This window comes from Daktulosphaira vitifoliae, unplaced genomic scaffold, assembly GCF_025091365.1.
Source record: "Daktulosphaira vitifoliae isolate Bord-2020 unplaced genomic scaffold, ASM2509136v1 Scaffold_1, whole genome shotgun sequence".
NCBI classification, from domain to species: Eukaryota; Metazoa; Arthropoda; class Insecta; order Hemiptera; family Phylloxeridae; genus Daktulosphaira; species Daktulosphaira vitifoliae.
Window position 1 is genome coordinate 45,171,448 of NW_026099572.1, and position 22,377 is coordinate 45,193,824.

At 27.2% G+C, this 22,377-nt stretch overlaps 1 protein-coding gene across 1 annotated transcript; it reads left to right on the top strand.

Annotated features, from left to right (window-relative positions):
- The first annotated feature begins 5,258 nt into the window (after positions 1 to 5,258).
- LOC126899244 (uncharacterized) lies at positions 5,259 to 6,304 on the top strand. The gene is made up of 2 exons (XM_050673890.1): positions 5,259 to 5,622; positions 5,722 to 6,304. Exons 1-2 carry the CDS (start codon positions 5,328 to 5,330, stop codon positions 6,120 to 6,122), a joined length of 696 nt encoding a protein of 231 aa, XP_050529847.1. The 5' UTR covers positions 5,259 to 5,327; the 3' UTR covers positions 6,123 to 6,304.
- The last annotated feature ends 16,073 nt before the right edge of the window (positions 6,305 to 22,377 follow it).

The window sequence follows — 22,377 nt, forward strand, 5'->3', positions numbered from 1 at the left end:
TTAGACAAGGAATATATAGTTAATATTAGTACAGAAAATTGTGAAATTGTAATAGTTGATACAATAAAAAATATTACTGTGGTTATAAAAACAATTAGTAATTTTAATTTAATTTCCATGAAATTGAATAAAAGAAAATCATTGCCATAAGTACAACAAAAGGAGTAATATGCTATATTTTGTTTTTACTTATTAATAAAAAAAACTGTGAAATTATCTAAGTAAATTAATTTTAAAAATCATTTACAAAAAAATGAAATTTTGAATAACAAAAAAAAAAAGGATTTTATTGCTGTGATGCTTTATTATGCCAGAATGCTTTAAAATATTAGCAATTATTTTGTTAAATGTTCTTTCGTGTTCATGTATTATGATTTGGCCAGACATAGCATCTAAAAAATAAATAAAAATTAGTACATATAATAACTAATAAATATATTTGTATAGAATATAAAAGTGTTCAAAAAGTGAGGAAAAGGGTTCTCATTGTTCGTAATAATTGACTTCTTTTTCTTTATTTATTGAACAATGTAGTATATCTATACAATAGATGGACGGAGCACAGGCAAAATATGTTTTATAGAAGGAAGTATTTCATAGAAGAGTGTGAGGATGTCATATCCCCCAAAGTTTATTAAAATCATAAGTCGGAATTTTTAGAATAAATTGTAGAATTTTGTACCCATGAAAGTACTTTGTCGGCAAAATTCACTTCACACCCCCTAAAATTTACTATTAGAATCGTTCCTGTATACAGGTTGTAGCATCCTCTTCATCTCTTTTTATCCAATGATATTTTAACTGCTATTTAGAAAAGAATAAAAATACTAGTTGTACTATGATATAACCAGTATTTTTTCACTGCAATAAAAAGGAGTAAGTCTGTTTGAGATTTACACCAACAATATTCATATTCTTTGAAACATTATGCGGTATTTTTTGACAACATTTTAATCAACATAGCGTGATTTGTACCACGCTTATTATAGTTTAATCATTATTTAAGTAGTTGGTATCTCACCAGTATTAATATAGGCTCTGGTAATTGTATCCCAAATAATATGAATAAGAAGTGAAGATAAGAATACTTCAATAGAACAACCTTTCAAGTTAAATAAATCACGCTCCCAAAGAATAATTCTATTTAAAATAACATACCTATTAAATAATAAATTATAAAAAATAATTAATAACCATGCTTTAGGTATAAAAAAAATTTATAATTTAGTATTATGTAATAGTAAATATACTATATTTATAATTTTTTATTATTCTAAATAAAAATATTTTAATACAAAAGAGTATAAAGTTTTAAAGTTAAAGTCATAAAAGTCAATAGATAGTTATTCAGATTTCTGGAGAAGAAAAAATATAGGGAGTTCAAATATTTTTGTGTAAATGATAAATTATTATTAATTATTGCACTTTTGATTAATATGAACTCAATGTTCAAAAATGTTTATTGAGTTATATCAATTTACTATTAAGTGCCAGCACATAAAGTTAATTTAATAAATTTTATAGATATTAACCTTTTAGTGTTACAGTATTCAAATGTTTTATCAAGTACATGGCTATACTTAGTAAAATATTTATTATACTTATTAAAAAGATATATTTTTTAAATATTAGAAATTAAAAAAGTATGATATCCATCAACATTTATTTATTGTAACTATTTGATATAGTGAAGTAAACTTGACCTGATATTTCATAAGAAGTATTTCATTTTTGTTATTATTCAAGTTATAAAATAATTGTGTTTTGGATATTGTGTATTTTAGACAACCTAGGTATATAGATTTGTTTTTTGTTTAAGGGAAATTACTGTGAATAGTTATATTTATATATTAAAATTACTTAGGTTACATGTAAGCCAGCCACTTATAGATTAAAATGTGCCCTTTATTGATTGATTTGTATAAAAATCTTGTTGATTTAATAGTATAAAGGTTACAAATAATTACAAAAATGAGTCGGATGAAAATCTTGTTTAATGTAAAACACTGTTAATTATTAAACGGTGAAAACCTTAAACTTAATACTTTTCATTTATTTAAAATTTGAATTATTGAAATATGATTCTCATTCAAATAGATGCAATGCTTTTTAACTTAAAAGGCTTCATAAATTTAAATTATTGAGTAGCACAATAGATGGATTTTCATTAAAAATCAACAGTTTTTTAAAAGATGGTATTTCAATGTATACAATATTGAGAAATATATATTTTAAATATTGAAATACAGAAATAATTTATATCACATGTATAAATAAAAATCAATAAATAAGACGATTTAAAATAAGCTAAAGGAGCCGACCCCAAGTAGTTGGGATAAAAGCCAAGGATATGATGATAACGACAATGATGTATGAATAAAAATGTTCAACATTTTAAGCTCATGGAAAATCTTGAAGTGTCTGTTAATAATTTAATAACTACATAACTAACGATAGTACTTTATTAAAATAAATAATTTTGTATTACAATTATAATTAATCATAATACAAAATGCGAAAATTTAATATATAATTTACCACATGTATCTATTACAATTACAATAAATGTAGTTACTAAAATGTATGATTATCTTTAAAAAAAATAATATATGGTATTATTAAAATTAATTAAAATAACTATTTATTATTTTACTCCTAAATTTAAATTAAATTTACTTATATTTTATTGAAATTTTCAGTTAAATATATATGCGAGAGTGAACAGGGAAAATGAGCAATCTTGACAAGTTATCTAGTCGCTGTGAAAATGGCAAATGTCTCGAAAAAAAAATTTGTAATAAATATAGTTTAAAAAAACTAAAAAACACACTTTTAAAGCACATCGAACTAAAAAGTTAAAAATAAGTTTAAAATAATTATGAACAAAAAATACTATTATTATTGTGATAAAAGCGTCGGGCGCTCAATATACGAAAAATATGGCACAAAACACTTATGCTTTTATCACAATAATACTAGTATTTTTTGTTCATAACTATTTTAAACTTATTTTAAAAATTATTTTCAACTTTTTAGTTCGATGTGCTTTAAAAGCGTTTTTTTTTTTAAACTATATTTATTTTTCACTTTTTAGTTTCATGTTATGATAGTAGTTACTATCAATATCTTGGTTGTTACGGGTAACGGGAAATCAGTGTTCGATTCCGGAGAGGGAGTCAAAGAAACGGCTACCACATCCAAGGAAAGCAGCAGGCGCGCAAATTACTCACTCCCGGAACGTGGAGGTAGTGACGAAAAATGACGATACGGAAATCATCCCTCTTAATCAGAATGAATACTTTATATCTCTTAATTAGAATAAAGCGTGTTAATATATAAATTTTAATAGTAATTAGAATATTTATATATACAAGTAAAGCGACTTAAGTACGTAAACGTATCATGCACTAGGTATAGCTGTGTTTTGTGGGCGGACGGGTGGGTGGGACTAACGTTATACCTGAGGTATAAACGGCGGTAAGAATATATACGTAAGCCGTATGACACGCGGATGGTATTGGTCAGTCAAAATAAAAATTTGTTTATATATATATAATATTGATGACACGCACGTGTGTATGGGAACGATAACCAAAAATAGTGAAGAAGAAGAAACACAAGAATAGTGTTGCCGTCGTGTAGAGCGAGGTGTGGGGTGGGGTGAATGCGTTACGACTGTCTAGTCTTAAGGTCATACACGACAGGATACGCGACATAATAAAACGTGCCGCGTGGAGTTACAAACTAACAACAAACAACTAACATAGATGGAAAACTTATATAAGCGTGTTAAAAAGAGTTAATCAATCGTTGATGATTTGAAAAAATGTCACAGTGAAAATTAAATAACAAATAAAAATCGCGTGAACTAAAACTGTTGATCAACGGTTACTGACACGTCTGGTTATTCCGCCAAAAGTTCGTACGTTAAATTCGCGCTATAATCTCAGTAAAAATATTTTATGACTATTATTTTTAAATTTTTTTATTAATTTACTAATCAAGGGATAATATGTCTAATAATAGTATAAGTGAATAAAAATATTTGAACGGCTATAACCGTTATAAGTTATAACGATTCTTTCATTTTAATGAAAGAACTTCGGTGAATCCGTACGATTATTTTGAACATTGAACGGTTTCAGCACTTACTAATAATTGTTCGGTTATTTATTGAACGCTGAACTTTCCTAGAACTTATAAAAAATTACACGGTTCATTATTGAACATTGAACTCTCCCAGCACTTATGGGTCGCTTGAACCAACCGTGAACTAAAATAATGCTACTCAGGTATTGTTGAGTTAATATGCCGCTGCCGCCGCTCGATTGCACTTTTCACTTTTCAAATAATTTAACATATTTCTAAAATTATGCAATTTTCTGTAATATATCAAAGTATACGATATAATGTACAATCTACCTCGGTATACTATTAATATACCATGGTAACTGAACATATACCATGGTATAACACAACACTATCTAGGAACGAGTAAGATCTATCTTTCACCATATACCCCCGGATGTTTACACCGACAGGGAGATGAAACGGCGGAGCCGTTTTGGGGGGTCCTTGTTCATACTTTATACACCTACTGTGAGACAAAGTTAACCAATCACACTTTATATTTTATTATAATTAAATAATTATTTAATAATTTATTTGTTTTATTTATTAATAATTATATACAACAATAAATTTGTTGTAACTTTTAAAAAATATGTGTAGAAAAAAGTCTATTCTTCATACATTATTCAATATCCACATAGGTAGGCAAAACTACACTCCGAAACTTATCATAAAAAAACATCATTGGTTTTTTACCTAAATGGGGACAAAACAGGACGAAATGAATACAATTATAATTTTTTGGTTTAACAAACATAAATAAAAAACCTCTGTTATAGCTGTTCATAAAATCCAGTCTCTTGAATCATAAAAATTTCAATTCTTATTATTGATTTATCTAAGCGATTATAAAGATTTCCCAATTCAATAAAAACTTATTTCCAATGAAAATAGTTCTTCATATCTAAAAAATTCAATTGTATTTGTAATTTAATCCTGAGTTAAAAGTATAAATGGTTTGAACTTAAAATGGCAACTCTAGAAAGTTGATAAAAATGTAATATTTCATTATTTAATAGTTTTAAATTAAAAATAGTCATTCAGTAAGGCAAATAAAAATATATTTAATATAATTTAATACGTGCGTCAATAATAAAAATAAAGTAGAAAATATTAAATTTAACTATTTTTACAAGAATTTTATTCTATTAAAGTAATCAAAAACATTAAACTTGTAACGCACAAATATCGAGACGATGCTGAACATTTCAATTTTATTTTTGTCAACAATATTTTTACTATGTTTTTATATTGATCAAATTCAATTAGATAATTTGTTATTCGAAAACGAACAATATTTGAAAAATGAAAAGGTAATAGGACCAGACAGAAACTTTACAATTGATGGATTTAGAATTGTTACTACATATACGATAATTTTGAGATGGAAAAATTCAGTACAAACGGAATGGAAGCGTTGGCTTTATCCTTTCTATAAAGATGCCATGCTGTATCGATCATTAAAATATGTGTATGTTTTGGCTCATTATGGTAATATGGCAATAAAACCATTGAATTATGATAAAATTATTAGAAAATTTAGTACCGCAGTATATACTATATGTAATTTTTTTGAGTTTATTCATTTAGAAAATGAAGTCTTAGAAAACATCAGAAATATTTCAGAGAATTTCAAATATTTACCAAGAAAAGAAAATTCATTTCCACAATTTGGAATCGTAACACTTTTTAGTGAAATAATAAAAATCATAGATATTTTTTTCGAAGGTGAAAAATTGATACAATTTTCAAATAATGGGCATTCTCTTGAACTCTTTGGAGGAAACAATTGGGAAACGTATGAATCTATAATAAGTAAAAATTTAATTGACAAAAAATATTACCCTCCAACAGAAATTAAAGACAAAAATAAGGAACTAATTGAAGCTATGAATATTCTAATTACTAACATTAAAGACGAATATAAATTAAAACATAATGCCGATGAAAATAACGAAGAAGAATGTAAAATAATAAATTTTATACTATGAGTGTTATACTATATTTTATACTATACTTTTGAACTTTAAAATTTTAGTTACAATATAATAATATAGATTTTTAAACAATTATCATGTAAATGAAAATATTATTATTTTTAGCTCAAAGATTATTTATAAAGAATATTTGTAAAAAAAATATGTATATTATTTAATCACACAAGTTTTTCTTTAGTTTATTAAAAATAATATTCTCCAACAATGTTATTAGAATTGATTTTCCATGATTTTAGATGTGTTCTAAATTATGTTATTACATTAACACAAATTTAAATCAACCAAATATATTTTAGCACCGATGCGAAGCTGAGAAGTTATTAATTTTACCATGATGTGTTTTTTTTTGTCTGTTGTCACTTTTTTTTAGCTCTCACTGGACTGATTTCTTTCAATAATGCATCAAAAGATCACAAACCGTATCTAGTTAAGACATTACCCTTAAAAATTGAAACATTTATTCACTTTTTTTCTTAAAACTACCATAACTTGTTTTAAACTTAACATAACAACTCAATTTGTTTTAAAAGAAACCTTAGATATTTCCCTTTTATTCGATATCATTTTTTTGAAAATTTAACCCTTAACCTGCTCACAGGGTTGGATTCAATATAGCAATTTTTTTACAAAAGCTAACTTTTTGAACATAATTTTTGAAAATGTTCCGGAAATATTGCGTCCTTTAAACATATATCAAATTAAAGCTTATTTTTTGTATTATAAAATAAAAAAAAATTTGTCCCGATACTTTATCTTCTGCATGCAAACACCTGTGGAAAATAATATTTTGCATTTTTTTTTGAGTTAGAAAAAATTTTCAAATCTTTTGATTTTTATCTCATTTAGATTCAATAACTTCAATAAATATTAAGGATTCCATCACTAAAGTCTCCCCTCGTGAGAAGAAATTTTTTATTCATGTTAATATTATTTTACAATGTGCTTTTTTTAAGGCCGTGATTTATTTTTCCAACCCTTACTTAACCTACTTTTTTCAACGAAACGTCAAATGATTACAATTCGTATTTAGTTGAAGATTTTACCCTTAAAAAATTCCTTATTCAAATAACAAGTAGCTTAACCAGCTTTATCTACTGTAATAAACCAAAAATAAAAATAAATTAATTTAATGGATTAATGGTAGGGGTAAAGGTAAATAATTAAATAAAATATAAATAAATAAAGGGTTATAATTATATTAATTATGTGGTTTTTATTATTAAATTATAATAAAAATGAAATGTCTACGTCTATGATATTTGTTATATGATTTACACATTAATTGTTTCTCTTATTAATTATTAATTTTTTATTAATGGTTTATTATGCAATAGATTGTTGGAGATTTGAAAAAATAGATTAAATTATACTTACCTTACGTCTTTTGTGATACAATAATATTTCAAATAATCCAATGTTGATTTTGGTATTAAATACACTACGTATACGATTTTCACTAAACGTCACATAGTCAAAATAATTACTTGTAAAAACGATTCAAATGTTAAATAATATGATTTAACTACACAAAGTCTATGACTGATCTTACTTGTAAAAAATTCTAAATACTCTATATTTTATTAGAAATGTAATTATAATCTGTTCTTATTAAATTTTTTTACGTTTGTTGAATAAGTATTTTTTTTTTTGAGAGAGTATATTTTATTGAGAGATTGACACCAATATTTCTTAAATCTTCCTATGGCCTGTCTAAAACAAGATTCAAAAATATTTATATCTATGTAAAAAATTTATCAAGGCGGAATTGTGGTGGCCCAATGTGTCCCGGCGCTAAAAAGCACCTTGAAATGATGCGGCACAATAATCACCAAGACAAAAATTAAACACTAAAAACATATATTTGTAAGTTTCTCTGTGCTGTCTGCCGGCGCGATGTTCGTTAAAACAAAGGCATTAAACCACAGAAGATTAGCTACCCAATACACATAGGCTTACAAATATATTCTAACCTAACACACCTAACTTTAAAAAATCTTTAATTGCAACCTTTACTCTGTCTGCCGGCGCGATGTTCGTTAGAACAAAGACATTAAACCTTAAAAGACTAGCTACCCAATAAGTATAGGATTGCAATACACTTAGTCATATAATAAATATTTATCATTAACTGAGAAAATTAGAGTTGATTCGGTTTTATTATATATATAAAAAAAAAAGGTTTTGTTTTAAAATATTAATTGACATTTATTTCCATGATAAAAATAAAATATTATTATTTAATGAACAAATTAAATTAAATTAAAAGATTCACCAAAACAAAATTCACTTTAAAATCTCTAAGTGTCNTTTGTTTCAATAACGTCTTATTTTTTTATAATTTAATTTATTTGTTTATTTTTTTTTAATACCCCAAACTATTCATAAAAAAATCATCCATATTGTTTATGCTAATATTAAGTTCTAACTTAAAAATCCTATGGCATATAAATTAAATTTGAATTTACAAACTGAAGTAGATAACTTCGTTATTTAAACCTTTTAAGTAGAAAATTTTTACAAATATAAATGAATGCAAGATTTTGCAAGACTATTGTGACAAGACTCACAAAAAGAACAAGATTTTATGGGCAAGATCAAGAACAAGACTAAATAAGCAAGACCAAGAACAAGAACAAGACTAGATTTGCAAGACCAAGACCAAGACCAAGACTGAGTTAGCAAAGCAAGACCAAGACCAAGACTAAGCTATCAAGAACAAGACTATGACCAAGACTTTGACAGTCTTGGTCTTGTTCTTGTTTTGCTCATCACTATGCGGCACAATAATCACCAAGACAAAATTTAAACACTGCAAATATACACGTAAGTTTCTCTGCGTTGTCTGCGGGTGAGATGTTTGTTAAAACAAAGATATTAGCGACGAGACTAGCTACCTAGTAAGAAAAGCTCACGATAAGTTTTACTATTAAATAAAAAATCTAAAGCTGGGTTGGATTTGTTATTAAAATAAATAAATTAAAAAAAACCTAGCACAGTGGTGACGTGGCATAGTTGAGTCCAGTATAGATTTAATCTGACAGTGATTAAAATCACTATCATAAAGTCCAAATTAATTTTAAAAATTCCGAAGAGTGAAATCTTGAATAGAGTGTCATAGATTTTGCGTCTTTTAAAATCGCCGAAAAGAACTGGTTTAGACGGGTAAAATGGCTTTTTATAGTCTGAAGGGGGTATCCCAGCGATCTCTACCGTGATCCTGGAAGCTGAGGCTTTGTATTCTAATTGGTTAATTATAAAGAGGATCCTGTGTGTAGGCGTTACTAAATAATATATACAAGAGGGAGATTTTTGCATGATTAAAGGGTTATTTTGTATTTTAAATAAGAGAACCCTGTTTTGGTGATCTTGTATAATCATAATATGTGACATGCATGTACAAATGATAACATCATAACATATCTTAATATTATATGTAATAATATAATATAATAATNTTTTTTTTTTTTTATGTCTGTTGCCACTTTTTCTCAGCTCTCACTGGACCGATTTCTTTCAAAAGTACGTCAAAAGATCACAAATCGTATCTAGTTGGAGACATTACCTTTAAAAATAGAAAAAAATTCCCTCGTTCCCCGAAAATGAGCGAAATATCCAAAAAAATTACAAATTTAAAAATCGGTAAATTTTGTCATTTTTTTCACTTTTTTTTCTTAAAACTTCCATAACTTTTTGAAAAATAAATAAATCAACATAAATTTTTTTTCTACTAAAACCTTAGATATTTCCCTTTCGTTTGATATCATTTTGTTGAAAATCTAACACTTAACTTGCTCATGAGGGAGGATTTAAAATAGCAACTTTTTTACAAAAACTAATTTTTTCAACTTAATTTTTGAAAATGTTCCGGAAACACTGCGTCCTTTAAACATATATCAAATTAAAGCTTATTTTATGTACTATAAAATGAAAAAAAAAAATTTGTCCCGACACTTTTTCTTCTACATTTAAACGGCTGCCGTAGTTAAAAAAACACTATTTTTGTGTTAAAATTTTCGATTTTCGATTTTTAATTTTCAACTTAAAAATGCTATAACTTTTTGAAAAATGTATATATCAGCACAAATTTTTTTTTTCTAAATACATTATAAGTACATCTTTCATTTGACATACTTTTTATTAAAATTGGACAATTTCCCCTTATATAGGGGGCGTTCAAAACTTAAAATATTGTAAAAAACATAGATCTTTTTCAACTGAACTTTTGAAAATGTTCCGGAAATACTGCGTCCTTTAAACATATATCAAATCAAAGGTTATGTTATATACTATCAAATGAAAAAAAAAAATTTGTCCCGACATCTTATCTTCTATGTGCAAATGGCTGTCGAAAATTTAAAAAAAAATGTAATGTTTGCGATAAAAATTACCTTTTATCGGGATGTTTTTTGTACTTAAAACTGCCATAACTTTTTCAAAAATGAACAAATAAAAATAATATTTTTTTGTATTGAAACCTTAGATATTTCCCTTTCATTTGATATAATTTTTTTTGAAAATCTAACACTAATTCTGCTCACTGGGGGATTTAAAATAGTAACTTTTTTACAAAAAATAACTTTTTCAACTTATTTTTTGAAAATGTTCTTGAAATACTGCGTCCTTTAAACATATATCAAATTAAAGCTTATTTTATGTACTATAAAATGAAAAAAAAAAATTTGTCCCGACGACCTATCTTCTATGCGCAAATGGCTACCATATTCAAAAATATGCTATATTAACAAATTTTTTTTTTTTAATTAAACACTACCTACAAATTTGCATCGAAGCGTTTTTTTGATAGTGATTTTAATCACTGTCAGATATAATCTATACTGGACCCAACTATGTCACGACCCCACTGTGCTGGGTTTTTTTTTTTTATTATAAACATTCACTTTAAAGAACAAAAAAGTATGTTAAAAATTATTACTTTTATCATATTAAAAATCAATAATGATTTGAAAACAATTATAAAATTTATATAATATATAATTAAAAGAATTACTAAGCTGGATATAATTAAGGAAATAGAAGTTGATGTTGCTTTTGTAATTATCCAATTTTTTAGAATTAAACTCCATCTATAGATTTGCATCGATGCGATTCTTATGATAGTGATTTTAATCACTGTCAAATTAAATCTATACTGGACCCAACTATGCCACGTGTCCACTATTTCACGACCCTGCTGTGCTGGGTTTTTTTAAACTAAATTATGTACAAAAATATTATAATTAGAATTTTTTAATAAAATAACATAACTATAAAATTATTTATAAAATTATATACATTATAGATAATAAAAGCATAAAGGCAGCGCTTGTGATTCTATACATCATAAAAAATCTTAACTTTAATTAGAATATACAGCTCAGTTGAAAATATTCATTAAAAAAATAATAAAATCGTAATGAAAGCTTTTTATTACATTTGCAATATTCATAAAAAACAGAATGTTCAGATATTTGCTGAAATGTATTAAATGCCAAATCGTATGCGACTTAACAATAACAGATATGTGTGATTTACGATCTGCATAAAATTTTACATGTTTTATCAACTTATTTACTAAGTTAAAATTATATTAGTTTTGTTGCACTGGTAGGTAGATATAGTCGTAACCATTTGTTTTTAAATAATTATCACCTTGATATTTGTACACTAGAAATAATAGTGTACTATTGTGACTAAAATTTATCATTTAATATGTAACAATAAACAGGTAAAATATGATTAAACGTGTCCAAAAACTGTCTGTTGCATTTATACCGCACAATTTATGTCAGTCGAATGAAAATAACACAAATATATTTATCTTTAATGATAATACAATTAGAACTATCTTAAAGCAATTCAGTAAACCAAAATTGATACAGTAATACGACACAATGTAATAATACAATAAATTTTGTTAGGTTTGTAATTAATCATTAATTAACTGTCCATAAAATAATAAATCTAATATAATTATCGTATTTGGCATAAAAAATTAAACTTTTAGAACCTTTTTTTAAACGAATATGCGTTTTCCAAAGAATAAAATGAAATTAAATAAGTAAAAATCAACAAAATCCGATATAACATATTTTTAAGACTTTTACATGTTTTTTACTGTATGTAGTGTTTTTGTGGGCTATTCATTGAGAAAACAACATTGAAGTTATTATTTTTGAATTTCTTGTAAAATTTCCTTTACTTGAGTTTTACTTTTATAATTCTAAGTTAAGAGAAAAAAAAGTTATGAGACATAGATCAGTTATTTCTATTAAATTTGACTCTTCGACTCAACTTAATAGGCCCGGGGGCACGGGTTAACCTTTATGGATCAGTCCCAAATTTTGTACAGCTCATTTTTTTGACTATTAAAAAAAAATTAAGGGGTAGCGTAAAAAAAAAAAAGACATTCGATTTTTGAGGGCCACCCTAATATATATACTTATATAGTCCTTTACTTTAATTAATTCTGTACATCTGGTGTACAGATTTTCATCACTGTTAACGTTAAAAAAAAATACTCTAAAAAAAACGGGGAATATAGTGGTCGCAGCACAACGTGGATGAAGCATAGTTGGGAAAAGTATAAATGGTATCTGACAGTGTTAAAATCACTATCATAAAAAACTATTATATGCAAATCTGTAGATTTGATGTGTTTAATTTTAGCAAATTGGTGGATTATACCAAAAAAAATAAAGGAATTTCTATTTCCTTCGTTATTTCTGATTAGTGGTTTTTCGATTTATAAGTATATTATATGAATAAATATTTATCATAGCAATTAAATGTAGTATGATACTGATATTTTAATAGTTTAGTATTGTAATTTTTACGGAGTAATTATAAAAAATTATAAATTAGATGTTAAATTAATGGCAAACATATAAAAACTGAAGGGCCTAATACAATACTTTCCAGAAAATAATTTGTTATTAATTATGAATAAATGGTCTACAAGGAATTTTCATCAGTCAGAAATATACTACTATTAATCAATTTTTGGGTTAATTTTAAATCTGCAATTAGATTTTTTCTATAGCCACTAATTTTTTATATTGTTACTAATTAGTTAAAAACTTGTAACGTTACAAAATATGAAACTTTATGGTATAGACAAATTTACTGTTTTGCTTTGATAATGGACGCGCGTACGTTATATCCGNATTACTGTTTTGCTTTGCTAATGGGCGCGCGTACGTTATATCCGGCCGTGTAATCAGAAAACTGTACTGTTGCTGTCAAGGTGAACGCTATACACACAATATTCTTTATCAGTTTAATAATCGTTCCCTATATGACACATACACTGGCCACCACTGTCAATACCTATATAATTTTAATATTCTTCATACTTTTAACTTTTTTATATTTTGTAAATTGTTAAGCCGATACCCTCTCCCAAACGTAATTGTCGTCGTCATCGTGTCTCGCCCTGTGTGTAACAAAAATTGACTCTCTCTTCCCTTTGAACCACCGTTGTGGTCATTTGTTGCTGTGTGCATACAGCCAACATTAATTTTTTTTTCGTGTGTGTCGTTTTGTTAAAATATGTATTAACTTTTGTAAGGTGTCGGCCATTTTCTGGGGCCGAGATCCCCATCTTCGGATGAGTCCCGTCTGGGACTGAGTATCGTATTGTTTTTATTTAATATAATGTGTTGAGCCTTTTCTGTTTTAAATTCATTGTTTTTATGAAATGTATATAAACTTTTGCTAGTATTGATATTTATAAGGTTATTGGTCAGTGGTGTGTCATGTATATTTAACACATATACAGGGTGATTTTTTTATCATAACCCACTCAATTACTTACAGAATAATAATAATTAAAATTTTTTTTTTTATTACTATCTTTAGTTACACATTATTCTTGAATTATTAACTATGTAATACTTTTTAAGTTCATCCCTTATGCCTTAGAGGGGTGTCAACTTTGTTTTTTTAAATGGTAACACGTATTTTTAATTTAATAAAATGTTTGAGTTTTTAATTTAATAGTAAATGGCATTTGAATTTTTAATATAACTTTATTAGCTTATTAGATATAAACATTTANCGACGACCTATCTTCTATGCGCAAATGGCTACCATATTAAAAATATGCTATTTTAACAAATTTTTTTTTTAATCAAACACTATCTACAGATTTGCATTGAAGCGTTTTTTATGATAGTCATTTTAATTACTGTCAGATATCATCTATACTGGACCGAACTATGCCACGACCCCACTGTGCCACGACCGCACTGTGCCACCACCCCACTGTGATGGATTTTTTATATTGTTACTAATTAGTTAAAAACTTGTAACGTGACAAAATATGAATTTTTATGGTATAGATAAATTTAATGTTTTGCTTTGATAATAGGCACGCGTACGTTATATCCGGCCGTGTAATCAGAAAACTGTATTGTTGCGGTCAAGTTAAACGCTATACACACAATATTCATTGTCAGTTTAATAATCGTTCCCTATATGACACATACACTGGCCACCACTGTCAATACCTGTATAATTTTAATATTGTTCATAATTTTATCTTTTTTATATTTTGTAAATTGTTAAGCCGATACCCTCTCCCAAACGTAATTGTCGTCGTCATCGTGTCTCGCCCTGTGTGTAACAAAAATTGACTCTCTCTTCCCTTTGAACCACCGTTGTGGTCATTTGTTGCTGTGTGCATACAGCCAACATTAATTTTTTTTTCGTGTGTGTCGTTTTGTTAAAATATGTATTAACTTTTGTAAGGTGTCGGCCATTTTCTGGGGCCGAGATCCCCATCTTCGGATGAGTCCCGTCTGGGACTGAGTATCGTATTGTTTTTATTTAATATAATGTGTTGAGCCTTTTCTGTTTTAAATTCATTGTTTTTATGAAATGTATATAAACTTTGGCTAGTATTGATATTTATAAGGTTATTGGTCAGTGGTGTGTCATGTATATTTAACACATATATATATTATTCCCGCAGTGCCCAAGTACGTTCCGACCGGCCCGATTACAAAAATTATCCGCTGTGCTCGGAGTACACGGACCTGTTCCTATGCAGAAGACACTTCACGTGTTATGTTTCAAAGTTGTAGGTTAAAATTTTTTTTGTCTTAATAATTGTTTTTTTTTCTTGTCCCTTCATTTTAAGAGTGGTTTTTGCCTTCGGGTTTTGTCCACTATTAACTTAACTGTAATAATTTAATAAAGTCCCCTTCATTTTTTAATCAACAAAAATCTTTTTTTACGTGAATATCTTCATTATTCACGTGTATCTTATTTTTTTTTTTACCTTTAAATAATTCTCCCTAGTTTTAAGGTAACGGTCATCGACATGCTAAACTATGTCTTCCACTGGTGACATCTAACAAACATATTTTGTTTTATTTACAAGGCATCAGCGTATTGTAGTCTACAACAACACTTTAAATTTTTGTATATATATATAATTTTTTATTCGACGATCCACTTTGTGTCATCGTAGTGTATATTATTTTATTTAATATTATTGGTTTACTTATTGTTTATTTTTTTGAATCCACCTATGGTNTCTCCCTAGTTTTAAGGTAACGGTCTTCGACATGCTAAACTATGTCTTCCACTGGTGACATCTAACAAACATATTTTGTTTTATTTACAAGGCATCAGCGTATTATAGTCTACAACAACACTTTAAATTTTTAATCACTCAAACTATAGTATATAACTATACGAAATATAGTTCTAAATATTTCATTTGTAGCATCTATTTAAATACAAGCATTACATAGAAATGATCATTATTTCTATTAAAATGATTTATTACGATTTAGGTTTTATTAAATTTACTGTTGATAGCAATTATATAAGTTATTAACCATACATCAATCTAAACAGTTTTTAAATTCTGATTACATTTTCTATTTAATGACATCAATATCAAACTTGCCAGTTAAGTTAAAAAAAGTAATGATAAAAAGTTTAACTTTTTTTTATTATTATAAATTTTAAAATATAATTTATTATTAAATTTTCGTAAAAATCAATTTTAATGGACCAAAAAAAATACGTTAAAAATAATATTTTGAACTAAAATTTTGCACGGATTATTTTTAGCATATTAAAAATGAAAATGAATATTTTATATTTAAATGTAAATATTCGTTTTTATAATTTAGTAGTAATCTCAAAAAAGAGTCCATAGAAATTAATCTAATTGCAGATTTGAAATCGGCGTAAAAAACGTGGTTAAGCAAAATATATTTTGTATTATGCTGATTAAAAAATGTTTCAATTTAGAAATATAAATTTACTGTGTAATTTAGTATAGAATCAAATTTTATACTTTCATACTTTTGTGGAGATATTTATTTGAAAAAAGTTTTTTATGAAGTTGCCATATTTTACATTAGATATTTGTCTAAACTTATAAAATTATAGGATTTTTTTCAATATTTGATGACTATTAGTTTAACTAGATTAAAATCGGTTCTTTTGACGTATTATCATCGAAATTGGACAAGTGAGAGCTGAGAATTTTTAATGACATAAAAATAAATACAAATACATAAAAAAAAGCATAGCATCACAAGACCAATAACCTCTTAGTTTCGCGCCGAAAAACAACCAAAAATTCGTTAAAAAATCTATTCAATATAGCGTATTATCAAAATTGATTATAATTATAAAAAATTCATTGTTAAATTTATATTTAAAAATGATATATACAGAAACATGTTACCATAAAATGTTAGATACTGACACGTGCACTATTCATTTACTTTGAATGAGCACGTTATCCGGTCGTGATTATCAGCTATATACCGTCGCACTCATTAGTGTTGACGATAACACTATGTTTGTCTTGTACGGCGGTCGGTAGATAGGACAGGCCAGGGGATGCAGCACCTGAAGACACGTCGGTTTCTATTTAAACAAGTGTTGGGAATTTTTGTTCCTTTAGTGTAATCGTTCCTTTCGGTACACTTACTTAAGAGTAACGATTCCAAAGTACTCGGTGCACTGGTACTTTTATTTTTTTGTAATTGAGTACCTTCATTGCGACCCGTTACCAACGTAACCACACCATTATTTATTCATCATATAAACAGTCATATCTACGTGAGGGGACCTTAGTAGATACAGTGCCAATATTAAATCCCTGAATACGCCTATGTCATTTACTCATAAAGTAATATTTTAAATGGCACGAATGCAATTCGGAAAATGTTTATAAATGTTTTAAAAGATTATAAAAGCGATAAGAGTTATAAAAATGTATTTCAAATATAGTTAACACAAGGGAGCAGCTCATAGAAGAAATCAAAACAACAACAAAATGTTGATAAAAAACTGATGAAACGAAACTAATACCGTATCTTTTTTTTTCTTTTCAATATCTCATAATGCTTAAAAAAACCTGATTTCATTAAACTTACACAAAGTCAAAGCAAGTTTAATGTACTTTAAGAATGTAAATATCCGAAATCTTGATTTCTTGGAGATATCAAGCAATAAAATACAAAATCATACAATTTTCCATAAAAATTGCCGGTTTTGGACTATTCTGCATAGCAACTCAACATCTACATTCCCATTCAAAACAAAATTTAATTATAGATCATTTAATGTACTATACGGAATGTAATTTTTGGTGGTTATAATAAATACTACGTTTATACGTTTATAATACTATGTTTATAATAAATAAGACAATATATGTATTACTAATTATATCAAATGATTTTTTTTTCATAGGCTTACTATTTAATAATATTAAATAATATACCTATATTACCCATATTAAATTAATATGGGTATGTTGACAAATTAACAGTGGTGATTCTTTTATTTCATTTTTAATCATTTTACAAGTTGATACTTGTTTATTTTTTAATAATTCTGAAATACTATTCTAATTAACTTTCATAATTTAATTATGAGACCGGGCTGTAAACAACGATCTGTTATTTGGAAGCATTAAAAAAAATTATTGTTAACAAAATTGTTACGAGTTAAGTATGTTAATTAAAGGATTTTAAATATTACAAAAACACAATTAACTTAAAAAATAAATACATAAAAATAATATTATTTATAACTTTACAATAAGGATTTTCAGAAACTTCCATTTAATAATAAAATAATTTCATATTAAGGAATTATTTATTTTTATATTTTTAAATTTATTCTAGAGCATCTTAATTTGGAGGATATTTCATATTTCAATAAATTGTATTTTTAAGTTTAAATGTAAAGTCAACGTTTGAGCTGGGTTTGATGGTATATTGTATATAAATTTGTAAAATATTATTAATATTTTATTTTAAATGCATAAAAAGGTGTATTTTAAAGTAGTAAATTAGGTATTTAATTAAAGTTTAAAAAAATAATAATTGAACGATTAAAAAAAAAATTAAACGTCTTATGCATATTTCTTTACTTATACCTATTTGAAAAATTTGGTTATAAGTTATAAATGCATTTAATGTAATCGAAACTTCCCTAAAATCATTAAAAATAATCGATTATTTTTATTAAACGAATAAACGATATTAATTTCGAGTAAAATTTCAAGAGATTATCTCCATAGACAAGTATACTCGATCGATTCTCTCGATTACTAATAATTCGATTATACCCATCATTAATTTAAAATATGTGAATGGATAGGAAACATTAGCAGTTTTAAAATTGGTGGTCAAGTAACGATTTTTTTTTTTAAGATAATTAAAAAACCAAGAGATAGCGCTAGTTTTCCATCTCTATAGGAAGAGGGCGGCCTAATCAATGGTTGGCCAATTAGACAGTTACTGTAGGTCTTAGTTACACAATCCCAAACAAGTAAGAACTATTCAAGTACTCTATGGTCTTTATTATAATCATTTGGGGATCAACTGTATTTTATACCGACGGAACGATAGTGTAAACTAGTTCACCTTTTACTTACTTCCGCCGCACGTGTCGTCGAGTTATATGCCAGCGCCTTATATTGTTTTATCCGCACTCTTCTGTATATCTCTCAGTATATTTCGTCGCCGTACTATTAATTNTCTCAGTATATTTCGTCGCCGTACTATTAATTGTATAGATTATTATTACGATTATTTTACAATTCATCTATATTAATTATAATGAACTACTAATAAATATTAAACACTGAAGTCATTTTTTAAATCCTTCTCAATAGATAGGTTGACGTTAACACGTGCCGCAAGAAGGTGGAAAATTCGATCAAATGGGTAGTTTTTCAGTTATTGTGCTTTATCTCAAAATATATGATTTTTACGTAAAAGTTTATAAGAAAAAAATAAATAAAATATTAAAAATAAATATTCTAGTATATACAATATAAATAAATTTTATTTTTGATTGGATTATCAATTCTTATTCATTAATGTATTTTTAGAACAATCTTCACATTGTGATCTATAATCATTGATGACTTGTAGTTGAAACTGTTTTTGCTCTTCATCATGAGTTAATATTTCATTGTAATCTTGCATAAGTTTTATGCATAAGCATTATCGTTTTTCACAAAAAGATTAGATAAAACTTTCAAACCATTTTGAAAATCAGGATTTTCAACCCAGCTATATGGATGAGTTTCCAAAAAATCTATTGGTATATTATTGATCCTTTTATACAAATTTAAAGCTACATTTTCGAGTGATAAATATCATAAATGCCCTGAAAATTTCTGTGTTGCAGCTTTATATATAAAAGAATCAGGATAGTTAATTAAAACTTTTAAGAAACATAAATCATTAAATGGTGATTGTATGGTAATAGATCCCTTAATCCAAGTCTCGACGTAAACTTTTACCAAAAATACACAAATATCACGAAATACGTGTTTTTCTCGTGTTTTAAGTTTAAACTGTTTTTTGAACATGTATATGTTTTTATATTTAAACATATTTAATTTATATTATTCCATCAGTAATATAGAAAAAGCGGATTCTGGGAATCAAAGGATGCCGCCATGGTAATTTGTATCATACGTCATCAAAAAGTCATAAATTAAGAGTGTTAATGGTTAATTAAATAGTTTATTACAGTCAATCGTATTTGATAATGTCGTAAATCAAGTGTGTAATTGTTAAAAATTGCCATAATAATGTGGGTTGGCGGAGGGTAGGTGGTCAGCTGAGTCGTCGTTACGTCGTCGTTTGTGTGACGTATGCAGTAACGCGTGCCCCTCGAGCAACAGCATCACAGTTGTTACATCATATAATCGCTCTTAAGGTCGATACGTTACATGTGGTAATGTTAAAGACTCTGCCCCTATCTACACCCTCCCCCGATAGTTGTACGTTAAACGGTCGCGCGATATATTGCGTATCGCTGTCCGTCGACGTGTCATCGTTGACGGAATATAAGCCATTGGTCGTGTAACCGCCCTAAGTGGAGGTGTGAATCACAACGTTTGCTGCCGCACGCTACCGCCGATACTACAGCGGTCGCCTTAGCAGGATAATAATACGACTCACGCCTGTCGGGGTTGTGGTAAGCTTATCCCTAAGGTATGCGCTGTATCGACTATAATACATCAAAATTAATCGTACAGTATCGCCAATTATTTTCATTTTAGATATAAATTGTACATAAAATGTTGATGTCGGCTAATCTTTTAAAAAACTGAATATATTTTTATCAATTACATCGGATGTTAATTGTTAATATACGAGTTGTTAATGGGCTGCTTTTGGCCATTGTTCGTATAGTGAAAAGTAAATCAGTATTTTTTTGTCAACATTATATAATAATAATAATGACTGTTGCAGTTTTCTTATTGTAAGATGTTTAGCAAAAAAAATTTTTAAATAAATACATTTTATTAAAAAAAAACTGTACAAATTAGAAAATAAATAATAAATTTATTTATAAATTNAGTACTAATTAGAAAATAAATAATAAATTTATTTATAAATTTTGACTATAGGTATTAGGCAGCTACAATAATATAATGAAACAAAAAGGGATCTCGGGGTATGCATGCCTACAGAAGATCGTTTGACATATTCTTTTTTCTGTACCTAAATGTAATACCAACTACCTAAAAAATCAGCCATTTTATAGAATGATGAATATTGCTAATAAGGACCCATCAGCTTTATTATATTATTAATTGTTGTATTTTTGTATTTTATATTATTATTGTACATATAATTTAAGTTTATTATACTGAAATTGGGCATGTCCCGTATTGTGAATATAAATAAATAAATATATATGAGTATAGGTGAAATACCAGCGAAAGGTTACTATTTGGCTCCCCCACAAAAATGTATACACGATTTTATATGAGTTGTGAGTATTGTATTCTTTTACGTTGTTATTTCGGTTAGTTTACTTCCGGTGACCTATCTCACTTCAATTGTTAATTACTAAAAATCCTTCGGTAAAGGGTTTATTATAGATATAAATAAATAACACTTACGTCTAATTATCATAATAAGACAGATATTCTGTTGAGATAAATTATGTAGTTGATGTCATAATTATCGATATGTATGTATAATTTAATAATTTATAAAATCAATAAAGAAATTATAAACAACATAACTGTCCTGTGCAATAAACTATTTCCAAGTGGCCTACGTCTTTTCAGTCGTTCAAAGAGTGATCTAGAGTAGATGTGAGCTCAAGTTCGATTCTTTGCACAATAGATTATACTAGTGTCTAATAATCCGATGGCCCGCACTGTGGCTGAGATCATACTGGCTGGTCGACCAGTGTAGAGAAACTTTCTAATTGCTTAGGTGATTAGTATAATATTTCGACTATGATTTATTTGTATTTCGTACCTGGTTGTACCAACATGAAATCTCAAATAATATCTTTATCTTTATGCAAAGACCCTTATGATATATGGCCTACTTCTTTTCAATCACCTGAAAGACAACCTAGGTTTGAGGCGACTGTACTATAGATTTATGCACAATAAGTTATATTAGTGGGTGGGCCGCCCTGAAGCAATACCTCGCGGTAGTTCCAGGGCGGTCCACAGCATGCCAGCGGTGGAAAAAAAAAAAAAAAATTATATTAGTGTCCTACATTCCGATGGCCCACACTATGGTTGAGATCAGACTGGCTAGTCGACAAGTGTAGAGACACTTGAGAGAACGCTTATAATTAATTGGAATCTTGATTATGATTTTATCGTGCTAGTACTCTGTTCAGATAGGTTTGGACACTTCAATAAGTAATAGAACATAATGCAATCTAATCATGTATTTTTTGAAGTGTGTATATATATAAAAAATAAATACTAATATTT